This window comes from Macaca nemestrina, chromosome 1, assembly GCF_043159975.1.
Source record: "Macaca nemestrina isolate mMacNem1 chromosome 1, mMacNem.hap1, whole genome shotgun sequence".
NCBI classification, from domain to species: Eukaryota; Metazoa; Chordata; class Mammalia; order Primates; family Cercopithecidae; genus Macaca; species Macaca nemestrina.
Genome location: NC_092125.1, coordinates 11,832,641 through 11,849,234, shown reverse-complemented (window position 1 = coordinate 11,849,234; position 16,594 = coordinate 11,832,641). Strand labels below are relative to the sequence as shown.

Here is a 16,594-nt window from a genome sequence, read left to right as displayed (position 1 = left end):
GAATTGATCATTAAAGCCTTCTCACAAAGAAGTCCAGGCCCAGATGGCCTCACTGGTTAATTCCACCAAACATATAAGGAAAGAATAATACCAATCTTAAACTCTTTCATAATACTTCCCAGCCGATGTTATGAGGTCAACATAACCCTGATCCTAAACTATGACAAAGACCTTGCAAAAAAAAATAATAAAGGTATAGACTAATATGCATCAGGGACCATAGGTGTAGAAATCCTCCATGAAATGTTAGCAAATCCATCCCATTGACAGATAACTCAATAGCCTATTACAACCAAGTTGGGATTCAAAACCAATTACTGTCATTTACCTTATTAAGAGAAAAAAAGAAAAATGTATTTATTTTAACAGATACTATAAAAACATTTTTAAATATTAAATGCCTATTCATTGCAATATTAGTAAGTTGGCATGTAAGAAAAGTTACTTAAACTGATAGAAATTATCAAATGCAAAACTGGTGAAATCTTGAATTCTTTGAAGGCCATGTTGAATAAAGTTGGGAAAACTGAGCTTAGCAAAGTCACAGGTCATTATAAATAATTCCGTTATATTTTTATATTCTAGTAAAAAGCAATTACAAAATAAAAATAAGTGATTTCACTTATATTAGTATAATAAAACAACACACACCTAGGAATAACTCTAATGAAAGATGTGCAAACCTTTACACGCAAAATTGAAAAACATTTTGAGAAAAATAAAGATGACCTTAAAAAAGGGATAAATATACCCTGTTCATATATTGGGAGGCTCAGTATTACAAAGATGACAGTTCTCTTCCAATTGGTTGGGTAGATCAATGTAATCGCAATCAGAATCCCAGCAGGTTTTCTTGTGTGCATGAAAGTTGAAAAAGCCAGTTCTCAATGAAGAAGAGCAAGATTATCAAATACAACTTTGAAGAAAAGAACAAGGTTAGAGTCTTTGACTCCTGGATATCAAGACTTATTTTAATGTTGCAATAAGACTGTTGGGTATTAGGACAGAGACAGAAAAATAGACCAGGGTAGAGTTCATCAGTAGATCCACACATTTGTCTCTGGACACATTAGTAAGTGATGACGCAGTGCTAATGGGGAAAAGATGTATTTTTTTAATAAATGGTCATTTGGATAGATACATGAGGGTGGGTGAGGAGACGATTCTTAACTCCCTCCCTACCATCTTACATAAAAAGTCAATACCAGGTGTGTTGCAACTTTCAGGGGAAAGGCATAATAATGAACTTTCTAGAAAATTTAGTAGCTTTAGTAGCTTTGTGTCATTTTATTTTGTTGTTGAAGATTTGCGTGTAATACCTTTATGTCATTTGTTTTCTAGTATGTAAAATGCAGATGATAAGATTACATGTAAAATGTATGGCTCAAAGCCTGCCACACGGTAACTGCTTTAACTCAACAGAATTATCCATCTTAAACAGTAGAATAAAGTTAATCAATTCGAAAGAAGCAACCAAACTTTTTTTAAAAAAAGTTTATAGAAGAGCTCATGTTTATGTGCCCTAAATTTGTAATTAAAATATGAATGCACATGATGGGTGGATCACTTGAGGTCAGGAGTTCGAGGTCAGCCTGGCCAACATGGTGAAACCCCATCTCTACTAAAAATACACAAATTAGCCAGGTGTGGTGGCGGGCACCTATAATCCCAGCTACCCAGGAAACTGAGACAGGAGAATTGCTTGAACCCAGGAGGCGGAGGTTGCAGTGAGCCAAGATCCCACCACTGCATTCCAGCCTGGGTGACAGAGTGCGACTCCGTCTCAAGAAAAAAAAAAAAAAAAAAAAAAAAAGAATGCAAAAATAGAGATGTCGTTTGGATTATCTGCCTTTCGTATAGTGATATAATTTAAAAATAATTATTTTGTGTTAGATGCTTATGTCCTCTCTGCTAAATCAAGTTGGTGTTTAAATAACTATTGTTTCTTTTAAGGGGAATTTTGTTTTTATTTTGAAATTTTGAAATGACATTGCTCTTTTTATTAGTGTTAATATGATAAGACATTTAATGTAATTTCCTGCAGATATTAAAATAGTCATTTTCTTTAATAAAATCCATATATATATTTTTAATATTCCACATACTTGGATAAGTTATTGGAAAAAATGTTCCTCTGTCTTATATGTTTTATGGACTTGTAACTGCTTAAATTCTAAAATTGGTTAAGTTTACTGTGAATTTTATATTTCCTTTTCTTGATTAGCTCCATTTGAATCATTCTTTTCACCATTTGCAGGAATTTAAATGGTTCCTGTTAACAAGAACAAGAGACGTGTCATGAAATCGTTCTGCATTGCTTATGCATAATTACAGTTTTATTGTATGTTAGTCTTTTAACCCTGTGGACCATTTGTCTTGTCTTGTGTGTCTAGCTGATAATTCACTCCCAGCAATGCTGTTGCTAAGCTTTTCTTTGGGTATTTGGATATTCTGTTTGTTACATTATTGCTCCTAATTCTTGCTCCTTGAAGAACTGTGTCTTTTGTAATATAGAACATTAAAGAACTCCTGTTACTATCATTAGTAACTATGACTCTTGATTATAAATTCTTTCTTCTGGAAAAATCCCATGACTTTATCTTTGCACTGACGGGAGTGTGTGTGTGTGTGGGTGTGTGTATGTATGTATGTGTGAATGACTGACATGCGGAAGTGAACCTGATGATGGCAAAATACAATGTTTTTGATAATCATTGATAGCACTAAAAATATGGCATATTCTGTTTTCCTGATAAATGTGAAAAGGAAGTCATTTAAGTTTTTTAGATTTTTTGGGGGGAGAGAATAAATATAAAAATTTGCCCTTTTAGAGGTAGAAAAGTGCACAAAACAATTGCACTATGCTGGACATGCCTCTTTTGCTTCCCTTTGCCCCAGGATCTAAAGAAATGGATTCATCACTCCAGTAAGTTAATGTTTGAGAGGCAATCTTCAACTTTCTATAACAACAAAATATTTTGAAAAATGTATAGTGAAAATCAGGCCTTTCTGTTCAGTCAAGTGTTTTTCTTAAATAACAACAGTGTGTTTGTAAAATGCAAAGGAGGAAATGAGTTTAGAACACATTTTTCTGAAGACTAAGTAAATTACAAAATAAACCAAAATGCTCTGTTAAAAGTAAACTATTGAATTTCATTAGGGCTTCATAAAATTCTACCTGTATATTTAGGTTGATTTTTTAAATATCACTTTATAACGTTTTTAAAAGAATCACTCTGTATGATGCTTTTTATGCACATTGCTTCCCAAAAGCTTGTTTACCAAGGCATTGGAGATTCCTAGCTAATAGCCCAAGATTTCTGCCTCAGTAGCATTAGCTTCTTACCTAATTAATGAGTTTTCTAAGAAAAAAAAATTACAAAGAAACTTTCATACATGAAGGGTGTGAAGCAAACCACAGCTCCCACAGGACATTCTATAGATGGGAGGTGAGTTAAGGAAACTTACCTTTGAGACTGAGTATGTCCCTCAATGTTGAAATTTTTTATTCTGATTTATTTGCAAGGAATCCTAGGGTGTTGCAGAAGATAGTCTTGGTTGACAAATGACTTTTTTGTTTGTTCTATTTACAATGTGGGTATGATTATAGTCACTTAAATTTTAAAGAGCCACATAATGATTAAGAGACTAAGATTCATTTATAGATACAATTTAAAAAAATAATTTGATTCCCGTATAACTTCAGAACTATTTGTTAAGGCATGCTTTTATATTATGAAATTGTATGAAATGCTAGAAAGATTAGAGTAAGAGAAATTTTACTTTAAGTGTCGCGAGAGAAATTGTAGTTAGATGCTATATCTCTAAATTGGTCTTTTTAATTAAATCAGTTTTTATAATTAGAGGAGAGTCGTAGTTCTTAAATCAGAAGGCCTATTACATTTGAGAATTAGAAATGTTCATGTTTGCTTTTAAATATATTGGATTTTCATTATTTCATGTACCTGATGCATTTCCAGCCTAATGTCTTTTAGAGTTCTGATTGCTAAATTAACTTAGTTCTATTTGTTTGGTGAGATTAAATGTTGTTAATTAAAAACTTGAATACAATTTTTTATGCTTTAGAATTGGAAAGAGATTGTGGTGCAAGGACCAAATTGATATCAATTCATTTAAATGATAGTCATTGAAACATTGCTAGGTATTTGTTTGTTTGTTATTTATTTTGGCTTTTTCTTTCCACAGCAAGTTGATGTGGAAAAATGGGTATGTGTTTCCATGTATTTGCAAAGAAATTGTGATCTAAAAGTGCATGCTTGCTATTGCCTCTAATCTTTTGTTTTGCTTCCTAGTGGTGGCTTGTACTATTAGTGTTCAAACTAACTGCTTTGTTGTAATGAACATGTGTTTCACAGGTCTCTAAAGAGAACCTTATGTTTCTGGTTTTGCTTCATCTGAAATGAGGCATATTAAAGTACTTTCCATCCCTAGAACCATATAGTTTTTATATAGTTTGTTTTGTAATTATTATGTGCTCTGGCCAACAGAAAGGTGTTTATTATTCATACTGTGTATCTTTTGCAAACAAACTTGACTGTTTAATCTCAAAATTCCACTGCTTGGTCCTTATATTTTTGTATGTACTGTAGAAGAAGACAATTATATATATAGTCATAGAACCTTTTTTTGGGGGGGTATAGATGGAGTCTCACTATGTTGCCCAGGCTGGTCTTGAACTCCTGGACTCAAGTGATCCTTCTGCCTCAGCCTCCCAAAGTGCTGGGATTACACACAGGAGCCACTGTGCCAGGCCCTGTATAATCTTAAGCAGTGAAGGTGAATGACCATGTAGAAAAAGGCAGTTACAGGATTCTGGAGGCTAATTCTTAGAGCCCACGTTGTCACAAGTTGTGCAAAAAGTTATGTTGCTTCTTTTGGTCTCAGTTTCCTTATCTGTTAGTAAAAATTAAAGGAGAGAGGAAATACACCAAGGTACCTTCTAATATTTAACACACCAGGATTCTGAATGGAAATCCAAGTCTCCTCAAGACTGATATTCCTACTCCACTTTTTCCCAAGAGTACAAAACAGTGAGGCTTTTCAGTGTTGAAATGTTTTGTTTTCATTTGCTCTGCGACTTATGTGAAGAATCTTTTAAGATTGATTTAACTGATGGCTTTATTTTATCTTCATTATTTTTCTCGTCCTAGGATCCAACATTTTGAGAATTTTGCTATCTTTCCAGTGCCCTTTCAGTAGTGTTTTCCAACAATTTCATGTTCATTTGTCTTAAAACATTTTTTTTTTAGCCCTTTAAAGACAAGGAAACTTGTTTTTTAATTTACCACTTCTAATGACCTTTGAAAACTACGACTTCTATGTTATATTGCTGAGAATAATTTGAAGTCTTCATCTCTCTCTTTGTAACTGAACTACTACTACTTTTGACCAACTGTTTGTTTTTGACATTTCCTACCCTTCTCTTTGGCTATAGTTAAAACACCGATCCAAGCTTCACATTTTTTCTTGTCTTGGTGAGGGAAGCCTGCTTCCTTCTCAGAACACACATGACACCTCTGTGTCCTGCACTTCCCTAATATCAGCATCCTACAACATGGCTCTCTGTCTTTTCCCATCCTTGCATCCCTTCACTTCCATTACACTGTTTCTGTGCCGTATCTGGATTGGTATTGACCAACCACTCAAGCTGCTTTTACTTATTTTGTAAATAGCATTTGCCAGTAAATAAAATCACCTTTTCACTGTTGTCTAAAAGTCTTCCCCTCCGTTCCTCTGCGAATTTGGTTACTCTTGATCTGCCTATGTTATTTCTTTTTCTTTCTTATTCCTATAATAATTTATTTATTTTATTTGTATTAAGTTTATTTGTAAATCATTACAGCAGAGATTGCCTTCCAGTTCTGAGGAACTATCTGAGATATTTTCTGAGCTGAAAACCTTGAGGCTTAGTTTGCCAGTGGCTGGCTTAATAATCTTATGTAACCTCTTCATTGGCCATAATCTCTTTGTCTATAGGACTAGAATCTGCTTTACTCCTTTTTTTTCTTAAATATGACTATTATGTCAATGCTAAACATATTGATGCCAAAATATATGTTCATTTAGAAGTCATATGATGAAGAGATTCTGCTGGGTTTTAGAACGCTGATGAGCATTCTGTGTAAATGTCGCAGCAAATTTCAGACTGGAGCTCTTTTTTCCTTTGAAGACCTGTCCAGTTCATATCTTTTGCTTTGGCCATTAGAAGTTTGAAATTCTGCTGTTACAGATATACCTTGAAGGCCAACAGAAAATAATTTAACCCTCTACCCACCTAACCAAGGACTGTTGAGACTGCTCTGTGGGGCTGGTACTCCTCTGCCCCTTGGCTTAAATTAGAACCGGTCCCATGACCTTTCTCGTATTCCAAGAGTGAAATACCCCACAGACATTTCCAGTCATACAGATCTCATTTCAGTAATTAAAATGCCCAAACCTGTATAATAGGCGAACTCGAAGCTAATTCAATTAACTTGTCTGGGGTAGAGCTGGAGGGAGGGATATCTGGGAAGCTGTTTCTTGCTTGTCCCGCCAGGTTCCTCACGCCCTACTTGGTACCCAGAGAGTCTGCCACTCTCAGGTGCTGTGGGAAGGAGATAGAAGAGAAAGCTTGGCAGGAAAAGTCTGCTTTGATCATAGTGTCATGCACTGGGCTTGCCAGGTTTCTAATGCTGACTTTCTCTGTGGGTACTTGGCACTGGTCTTTTGGGGAGCTTCCATCCCCAGAAATCTCTGACTTGAGGTGTTCTTGCTGCAGACAAATGCGTCTCCACTAGCTGGCCAGTGGCAATTCCTTCCTCTTCCTGATAGTTCTTGGTGGCCTCTGAGACAATCCCAAGCTGGATCTATCTAGTATGACCCCCATTTGCTTGTTGGCAGTGTGGTCACTTCCCGATTGCAGCCCTATAGGGCTATACCCAGCGTTTTGCCTCGCAGTCTCCAGGCAGAGTCAGATACCAGTCTGTGGTGTCCCAGGGACATCTGGTATCCCTGAAGCCACCCTTGCTAGGCTTGAAGTGAGGGCAAGCTTGGGAGGCAGGCAGGATTCTAGGTCCACCTGCACTTCTCTCTTTGCTGTCTGGCCTCTAATAACACACTGGAGGTGGGCAGTCAGCTAAAGGCAGCCAGTGGATTTGCAGCCACCCTCTTTGGCATCTCTGCTTAGATGGCGTAACAGTATGTTTTGGAACATGATAGTACAGGTGGTCCTCCACTTGGGGCGAGGTTATATCCTGAAAAGCCCTTCAGAAGTTGAAAATATCATAAGTGAAAAATGCATGTAATACACCTAACCTACAGAACATTATAGCTTAGCTTAGCCTCCCTTAAACATGCTCAGAACACTTACATTAGCTTACAGTGGGACGACATCATCTAACACAAAGCCTATTTTACTGAAACGATGAATATCTCATGTAATTTATTGAATACTATACTGAAAGTCAAAAACAGTGGTTTATGGGTACTCAAAGTACAGTTTCTGCTGAATGCAAATCACTTTCATGCTATCGTACAGTTGAAAAATCACAAATAGAACCATTTTAAGTCAGGGACCTTCTTGTAAATCCCATTCGGAGACTGGTCATTGTTTTGTTTTGGGACAGATGTGCAGTTTTAACTTCTGTTATATTTGCTTATCTCGGGTGCATTTACCACGGCTAGATTAAGACCTTTGGGAGCCTTACAAAACTAAGGCTAAGCTAAGCTGTAATGTTCTGTAGGTTAGGTGTATTACACGCCTTTTGGAATATATATGGAAATTAAAATGGCTTCTGTATAAATATCCTGATAATATTATTCTGGATAGTTACATCAAAGGTCCATCAATCACCTTCTCTTTCTTTCTCTTTTTCTCCTTCCCTCTCTCCATCCCCTTTTCCCTAATTCCCTTCCTGCCTTCATCTCCTTCCTTCTCTCCCTCATCACTGTCTCTTTGAGCAGCTGTGCATCTGTTTAATCATAAGCCCACTGAGTTATCAAATGCTGCTCTTTACCCTTTAAAAGAGAATAAAACTTCGGAGTACTGGATAAGAAAGTAACTAATGGTCATTTCCATCTGTTCCACTCCTAGCCCTTTTCTAACCTATAGCAATGGTTTCCAGTGTGGAGGCCTAGGATTCAGGTCATGAGTGGGGTGAAGACAGCAAAAGGATGGAACAGACTGTGAGATCGTTGTCTATGAAGCATTGTCTATAGACTGAGTGCTGTCTTATACATGTAGTTTCTCTTAAAAAATATGATGATGCTGTTGTGATTGTTAAAATCTATAATCATGTCAAATGTTTCTAACCAGAGAGTTGTTTAAAAATGCATTTCAACACACAATGGCTATTATGAGAGAACCTGCAAAATGCTTTCATGCTGTCACGGTTCATTCATGTTTGAAATTGTTTTAAAAAATATATGGAGTCTTCTGTATTCTGATATGGGCAATTTTTTATGTGTAGGTGATGATCTGAATAGAGGGAAAGCTTTATATGTCTTCAGGACATTATTATCCATTTGCCCTCTGTAGAAATCAATGTGTTACTTTTGATTTAGAGAAATTCTCTATCGAGACAAGCTGGGAAATGAAGAAAGCCCTAGATACCTCTTCTATTTCATGTTTTAGGCATTTATGCAGCTCTTTGCTTTATAAACGTGTCACAGAGATGAAGTGTGAGAACTTATAGTAGCTTATCGGAATCATTTATTTTTCTTTACCCTTCTGAAGAAGAACTACATAATTATATGTACATATATATGTCAAATTTATTATACTGGAAAGAAAAGACATTCTATTTAACTACTGTCTGTACAGAGCTGTTGATAGGCTGAAAAAAACTGTTGCTGCAAATCTGCCAAAGAACAGAATGAATTCTTTTTAAACATATCTGCATCTCACATAACTAGATTCCAGTGATGGTCATTAATAGGAGTGATACAAGGGCATTTCAGTGGAATGTGTTATTATGTGTGTAGCTGCTCATTCATGGGCTGATAGACAAGCCTCTTTCAGATGATTTCTGTACCTGTAATCAACATGTCTGTCTTTTCAGAGCATCTTGGACATTTTTAGCAGGGGAATCCTAGAAAGTGAAACATTTCCATAGGATTTATATAGATATTTTTTAAGACAGGGTCTTGCTCTATCACCCAGCCTGGAGTGTGACTCAAGTGATACTCCCACCTCAGCCTCCTGAGTAGCTGGGACTACAGGCATGTGCCACCATGCCTGGCTAACTTTTTGATTTTTTGTAGAGACAGTGTCTCACTATGGTGCCCAAGCTGGTCTTGAACTCCTGGGCTCAAGCAGATACTCCTGCCCTGGCATCCCCAAGTGCTGGGATTACAGGCATGAGCCACTGCACCCAGCCAGATATTTTCATCATAAGAGCAATAGTTGAAGTTTTTCAATCTCAAATGCTATTAGATAGTATATGTTGATATATGTTTGAAACTCAGAATTGTTATTGTTAATTTTTTTTCTCCTAAAAATTGTTGGGACTATCATTAATTAATTATTGCTACCTAGAAATCCTAGTCTTTGATGGTGAAATATCCTTGTTTTCTCAACATAATGAAATTTACCTGATCTTTCCTCACAAAGGAGAGGTTACCAGTTGGAGAATTATGGAGAACCCTAGCATCTTGATATGTGGAGAGGAAAAGATGGCAAAAAGGCTTAAATTTGATGCATATTTTGTGTGCGGAGTAGGGCATTTTGCCTCCTTAATGGAAACTTCATGCTAGAATGACTTCTGAGGCTATTCTGAAATTGTTGCATTTGATAATCCTTTTTAATGGCAAGCCCCCAAATGTTTGGTGCTTTGTCACTAAATCCTTATCTGTATAATTTTTGAGGAGACATTTCAATAACAGTTTTTTTTTAAAGTTCTAAGGTAGGTTTTTAGAGGTGTGACTTTTTAAAAATCAGATTTTAGTTCATGAAACTGAAATACCAGTTTTAAAAAACCAAGGTTGAACTGAAAGGCATCATTATGATAGAGGAGCTCTTCTACATCACCTGAATTATTGTTTCCTTCTTTGCACCAAGAGCAGATTAAATATGCATTCTCTTGATATCCAGTACTTGTTAGCAATTTTCAGAGTCAAGTATTGCCGTTTGATTTGTTTTTCTATTCATAATCATTTGCGTTTGCTAGGAAAGTGCCTTAGCTTATGCTTATAGACAAAAGATGATTCTGCTTCTTTTTGTCATCCATTTGACACCCAGGGCCATCTATGTGTTAAAATGTAGCAATAGCAATTTCTCTCCCTGGCTTCCATGTTAATGTAGCATGTGCCCTCAGGTTTTGCTTGTATTTGGAGCTCCATCTGACCTGTCAATTCTGGATTAATCTAAACCTAGGACACTGAGTTACTGACACCTGCAGTTTTAGCCTAAAGAACTAAAATTTCCACCTTTGTGTTTCTGTGCAAATTAATCATCCAAAAAATTCTAAGACACAAAGCTGGTTGGAATCCATGACTATCACTGCCCATATAGTCATCCCTTACTCTATTTTGTGTAATGAAATTTTAGCTCTTGTCTATTAAGCCTCTCATTAGTGAAATAAATCAAATAGTTCATTTATTTGCTAACTTACTGTAAGCACAAAAACTACGTTCTCCACACCCAAAGAGGCTGCTTTCTTCGATATTTATCTTTATGTGTTTCTTTTTTCTACTTTCCATCATATCAATTTTAAAGGGTTTTTGTTGTTATTCTTTTTCTGTTTGTTGCTTTTATCATACAGAAGCAGTGCTTACATTGAATTAAACTAATATACTCATCTTTTTTGTTTTAATGTGCTTTGCTTGCTTCTTTTGCCTTAAACCATCCCTTTGAATGTCTCCTGATGCTATAACTTTGGTAATATCTAGCCCTTAAACCAATTTGAACAAGAAATGATTTGTACAGAAAGTTAATGTCTATAATGCCACTAATACCACAAATCTTTCATGTTCTTGATTATCTTTTGAAAATGATGTTTGTGTATTACACCTGCTCTTCTTTCTCATTCTACAGAAGGATATTTCAGCATTTGCTATTTTCAGTCGTCATACTATTTTATCGTGTATGCAGCTTGCTCTCCTCTGTGTCTTATTATTCCTGCGGTCAGACACGACTTAGCAATGTGGAACGGCAGACCTCAGTCACTTGGCTGACCACTCTTTTTTTGTTGTTGTCAATACCTACTACAGTTTTAAAGCAGTTCAACTTAGATACCTGACAAAATCGGGCTGAGGACATTTTCTAAAGAAAAATCTCCCAAATCTAGCTTAATTAAAAAAAAAAAAATCTCATGGAGAAAATATCTCTTAACAAACTATGTGCTGTACCAAAATGTTAGGTTTTTGCATTTCTTTGAATTAGGGCTTAATAATGATTTTGCCTAATTCTTTAGTGATAGCTCTCCCATTAGTGAGTCACATGTGATTGGTCGGTTTAACATGGAAAGTAAGTTTCCTGATAATTATATGTGATTAATATCAGTTATAAAAACGTAACTAAACAGCGTGTATTTTCTAAGCCAAGAATGAAAGCTTCTTTACAGTTTTTCCTTAAAATTGTAATATTGAAAATGAAAAAATTAGTCTCAATAGAATTTCCCTTTAATAATATACATATTACTATGTAAATATGTTTCAGGTTACAAGAAACATATTTCTGGATTAATCTAAACCTAGGACACTGAGTTACTGACACCTGCAGTTTTAGCCTAAAGAACTAAAATTTCCACCTTTGTGTTTCTGTGCAAATTAATCATCCAAAAAAAATCTAAGACGGAAAGCTGGTTGGAATCCATGACTATCACTGCCCATATAGTCATCCCTTACTTACAAGAAACACATAAAGATAAATATTGAAGAAAGCAGCCTCTTTGGGTGTGGAGAATGTAGTTTTGTGCTACAGTAAGTTAGCAAATAAGTTACAAAAAATTGTAATATTTACAAATATCTATATTGGAAAACTTTTCCTTGCTGTTTTTCTTACAACTAGTGTCTCTATGATATCTTTTCTCCGTAGGACTTAGACATCAACCTGACAACTAAATTCAGCCCTAAGTTTGGAAATATATCATTGTTTTCTTTTTTGTACTCTTTCATCTGTGTAACTATCCTAGGAATAAGAAGTCAAAGAAACTTTAAAGGTCTAAAGAAAAATGAAGTTATTTGTAGATTTGCATGCACACACACATAATACACATTATGTTTTGTAGAAGAAAAAAAGAGCTATTATATAATTTATGAAAGGAGACTGTGTCATTTTAAGAGAAATAGAAATGCTTTTGTGATTTTTCTTTGAAATTCACCTTTCAAAATATTCAGTGTCTAAGAAATTGCTTACTGTTATTTTGCATGAAATGAGAGCCACTCATTGCAGCGTATTAGTTTACGATCTCCCTTACCTGTTTTAATCTACTGTTTTTATTAAAATGAGTTGGGTTGCTGTTTGCTTTTATCACTGCATTTTTATGAAAAAGATGAAAGTTGGTTTTTTAAAAAGCATTTTCAGATGATCAGTTTTTAAGATAATATCATTTTTGGTGCTTAAATAGATTGTAAATGGAATCACTCATTAAAGTAGAGCAGCATGTTTTCACAGAAAAAGGAAGAAACTAATGTAAAAACTTTTTAAAAGAATTTTGCTCGCTACAGCTTTTCTCTAGCATGTAGTTGACACTAAGTTTTGTTGCGATAACACGGTGAATGTGTTTTTTTATGTTTATTGTTTAAATAGCTCCATTTAGGATAATGGAGCCTTTATAAGTAAGAGGTATTTTTAAGGGAATCTTTGAGATCATGTCTATTTAATGTTTCCTCTCTTTTCCTTATGCCCCTACAGAAATTCATGATGAAGGTAAGACATCGTAATATATCTGCTGTGTATATATAGCAGATATATTACTATATATGGATTATATATGTATATATCTGCATATTAGTATAGCTGTATTATATATGTAACAGATATATATATATATTACTATATATCAGCTGTATATATGTGATACTTTGTATGTTTTATGTATGGTTACACACATTTGTTTTACTTTTGAATCCATGTAACTTTTCTTCACATGCTTTAAAATGTTTAAATATTAAACTTTGGAGCTTTTAGATTTAGATAAATCACATGTTTAGATTTAAAAGCTCAACAAACAAAAATGTCAAGCCAAGATTTGACACTTTTGGGTCATATTGTAACATGTTTAATTGCTAACATTAAGAATTTTTCTTATTAAAACAATTTTAATAACTCTCCATTTAGAATGTTCACTCTGGGCATTATGCTGACTTTGCATTTATGCACTTTTGTATGAATACAATGGGAAATTCTTCCACTGGGAAATTAGGGGAGGCACCAAGAAACTACTTCTACTTACTCCAGGAGACGTGAAAATAATTCAGCCAGCCCCTTTTCATTTCTCGACTGGATTGGAAAAGTGAAAATATTGTAAAAGTAGACAAATAAAAAGAAAAGAGTAAAGCATGTGGACATGTCATTGAAGGAATACGTAAGGGACAGACAGGAAGAAGAGTAGACTATGGTTATTTTAGGATATATAGTAGAAAATTTTTGTTTCATTTTCATATGCCCACTACATTTCTCCTATAACATTTATGGGGTTTAATTTTTTTAATCTTAAAAGCCAAGAAACAATGGGTAGGTAGAAAAATTGATATTCAGTTAAGAAAGCCTTAAAATAAGTGATAATTTTGAAAGAAATAGACTGTGAGAAATATTAAATCAAAATCCCACATATAGATGGAAAAGGTTGCTTTGAAGCAAGGGATGCATGTTCTTGTCAGTCTGTTGAATTTTGTGGTTAAATCCATCATGTTTAATAAAACTGAACCAGGTGCATTGCGGGATACCCTAAACTGGACCTGTTCACTACCAGTAAGAATTTGGCATTTTGGATGGGATGACAGAACAGAGCATTTCTTTGAAGACATCTATCAACCAGGACATGGAACATCTTCCAGAATTTCCAATAACTCTAGCTCTTATTTTTCAGTTGAAAATATTATGATCACATTTTGAAGAGAGGACATTAATCCCTAAATTAGACATATCATGAAACAAGAGTTTGGATTGGAAAAATATTAAAAACAGCAAAATAGGAATATTTCCTCTCTTTGCAAATACTAATAACTAACTTATGATTATGGGTTTGAGAAACTTTAGTTTTTCATGCTAAATCTGCATTTGCTGTATTCATTTTATCATCTCACTCTTAATTCAACTGTACCATGCTGTATAGACTTCCCCTTGGGAAGGGTGAATGAAATGGTGGCCTGGAACAGACATCTTAAGGTCTCATGTGAGAACAAATGCGTGTAAAAACCAGTGCAAATAGAAAGATGATGTAGAATTAGTTAAAAGCAGGTGGTATGCCTAAAATAATTTAATTAGGCCCCCAGTTCTTTTAACTTCGAGGCCAGAAGGCCAATAGTTATTTTCACACTTGCAGTGGATGGTCTGGAAAGGTTAGAATTGGATTAAGGGGAAGGCACATGCATGTAATTACAGTAATTTAAGTCACTTAAACAGAAAAACATGCTGAATTTTATCTCGCTTTCACCTTTCAATCATGCTTTGCTTTGGGTTTCGTACGGAAAAGGCATTAACTTCTTAGAACCAGATGGATGCTTTCTTGTTGTGGGAGCCTATTTCTGCTGGATGGTGCTAAACAGTGGTGCCTTAGGACTGTCCTAAGCCTGATCTGTTCCCTGTGGAGACTTTCCATGAAGACACCATCCCAAGTAAGCCAGTCCGTGTCAAACGGATGTCTTGACAATGTCAAACTGGCCTTTTCAGGCACCTTTATTTCAACTGAGGCCAGGATTCCCATTGATTGTTAGAATCCTTCAGTGACCCCATTGTGTGATTCACTATTTTATTTTTTAAGAGACAGGGTCTTGCTCTGTCACCCAGGCTGGAGTACAGTGGATAGCTCACTGCAACCTGGAACTCCTGGGCTCCAGTGGTCTTCCTTCCTCAGCCTCCTAGGTAGTTGGGATTACAAGCATGAGGCACTTTGCCTCATGCTTTTTTAAAATACAGTTGGCTGTATTTAAAAAACACGGAGCCCAAAAGCAAAAAAAGCAAACCAGAAAGAACAAAATATAGAACCAGTAATTTTAATGTGTATGTAAACCTCTTTAGTCACACACATACACACGCACACACACATACTATATATATATGTAAACTATATATATATATATAAATGAAACCTGTAAACCTCTTTAGTCACACACACACACACACTATATAAATAAATAAATAAATAAGTAAATAAATAAATAAATGAAATGTGTAGGCAAAGCTTTACGGTAAAGGAGTACTTCCTGGTTAACTTCAAGGCCTTGTCCTTCACTTTTAAAAAAATTTTGTTTTGACTAGTGTGGCTGTCAAGTGTTATTAAAGTTCTTGTGGATTTTACAGCTTTGGAACTTCAATCTGGTATGAAAAGGTGAGCTTCTATCAAAGTAATTCAAACCAGACCAAGTAAATAAAATTGTTCTTGGCCACAATAAATCAAACGCATTATAGAAAAAATAAGTGCTCTCTAAAGAGAGCCTCATTCTCTGAAGGAGTATAGTTTTTCTTTCTTTCTTTCTTTCTTTTTTTATTTTTTTGAGACGGAGTCTCGCTTTGTCGCCCAGGCTGGAGTGCAGTGGTGCAATCTCGGCTCACTGCAAGCTCCGCCTCCTGGGTTCCCGCCATTCTCCTGCCTCAGCCTCCCAAGTAGCTGGGACTACAGGCGCCGCCATCACGCCTGGCTAATTTTTTGTATTTTTAGTAGAGACGGGGTTTCACCGTGTTAGCCAGGATGGTCTCGATCTCCTGACCTCGTGATCCGCCCGCCTCGGCCTCCCAAAGTGCTGGGATTACAGGCGTGAGCCACCGCACCCGGCAGGAGTATAGTTATTCAAAGTAGATTTTTCCCTTTTCTTCTCAGTTATGTGAAAAAAGTGGTTTTTTGTTGTTTTTGTTTTTTTGTTTTTGTTTTTGAGACAGAATCTTGCTCTGTCACCCAGGCTGGAGTGCAGTGGTGCGACCTCAGCTCACTGCAACCTCTGCCTCCCAGGTTCAAGCCGTTCTCCTGTCTCAGCCTCCTGAGAGTTGCAGGTGCCTGCCACCACACCCAGCTAATTTTTGTACTTTTGTATTTTAGTTTCACCATGTTGACCAGGCTGGTCTTGAACTCCTGACCTCATGCGATCCACCTGTCTTGGCTTCCGAAAGTGCTGGGATTACAGGCGTGAGCCACTGCGTCCGGACCCCGAAAAGAAGTGGATTTTTTTTTCAGCAGTTTTTCTTATTTTAATACCTTTTAATATCTGTTTTTAGAATAGTTCTGAGTTTTTTCAAGCAAAACATAAAGTTATTTTAAGAAGTTATGTGGAACAACAAGAATGTGATATATGTTTAGTAAAAAGGTTATAATAATATTGGATATTGAAGCATCTTTCTGTACTTCTTAAGGCACAGGTCAGTGTCATCACTCTTATTCTGAAAATTTTTAAAGACCTCCTTTTCCTGCAAAAAGAAGTACAGATTTCTCGTCATAAT

The 16,594-nt window shown here is 35.7% G+C and overlaps 1 protein-coding gene across 21 annotated transcripts in view; it reads left to right on the top strand.

Moving 5' to 3' along the window:
* The window catches only part of LOC105474624 (ryanodine receptor 2), a 786,480-nt gene that overhangs the window by 309,142 nt on the left and 460,744 nt on the right, over positions 1 to 16,594 (top strand). For 16 of the 21 annotated variants that reach the window (XM_071073828.1, XM_071073919.1, XM_071073918.1 and 13 more), the window contains exons 4-5: positions 4,207 to 4,227; positions 12,854 to 12,868. The exons of 2 other annotated variants lie outside the window; for them this stretch is intronic. In XM_071073828.1, coding sequence (XP_070929929.1) covers positions 4,207 to 4,227; positions 12,854 to 12,868 — 36 coding nt within the window. The remainder of the gene's footprint in view (positions 1 to 4,206; positions 4,228 to 12,853; positions 12,869 to 16,594) is intronic. 3 more of the 21 variants (XM_071073912.1, XM_071073903.1, XM_071073838.1) reach the window with 1 other exon arrangement.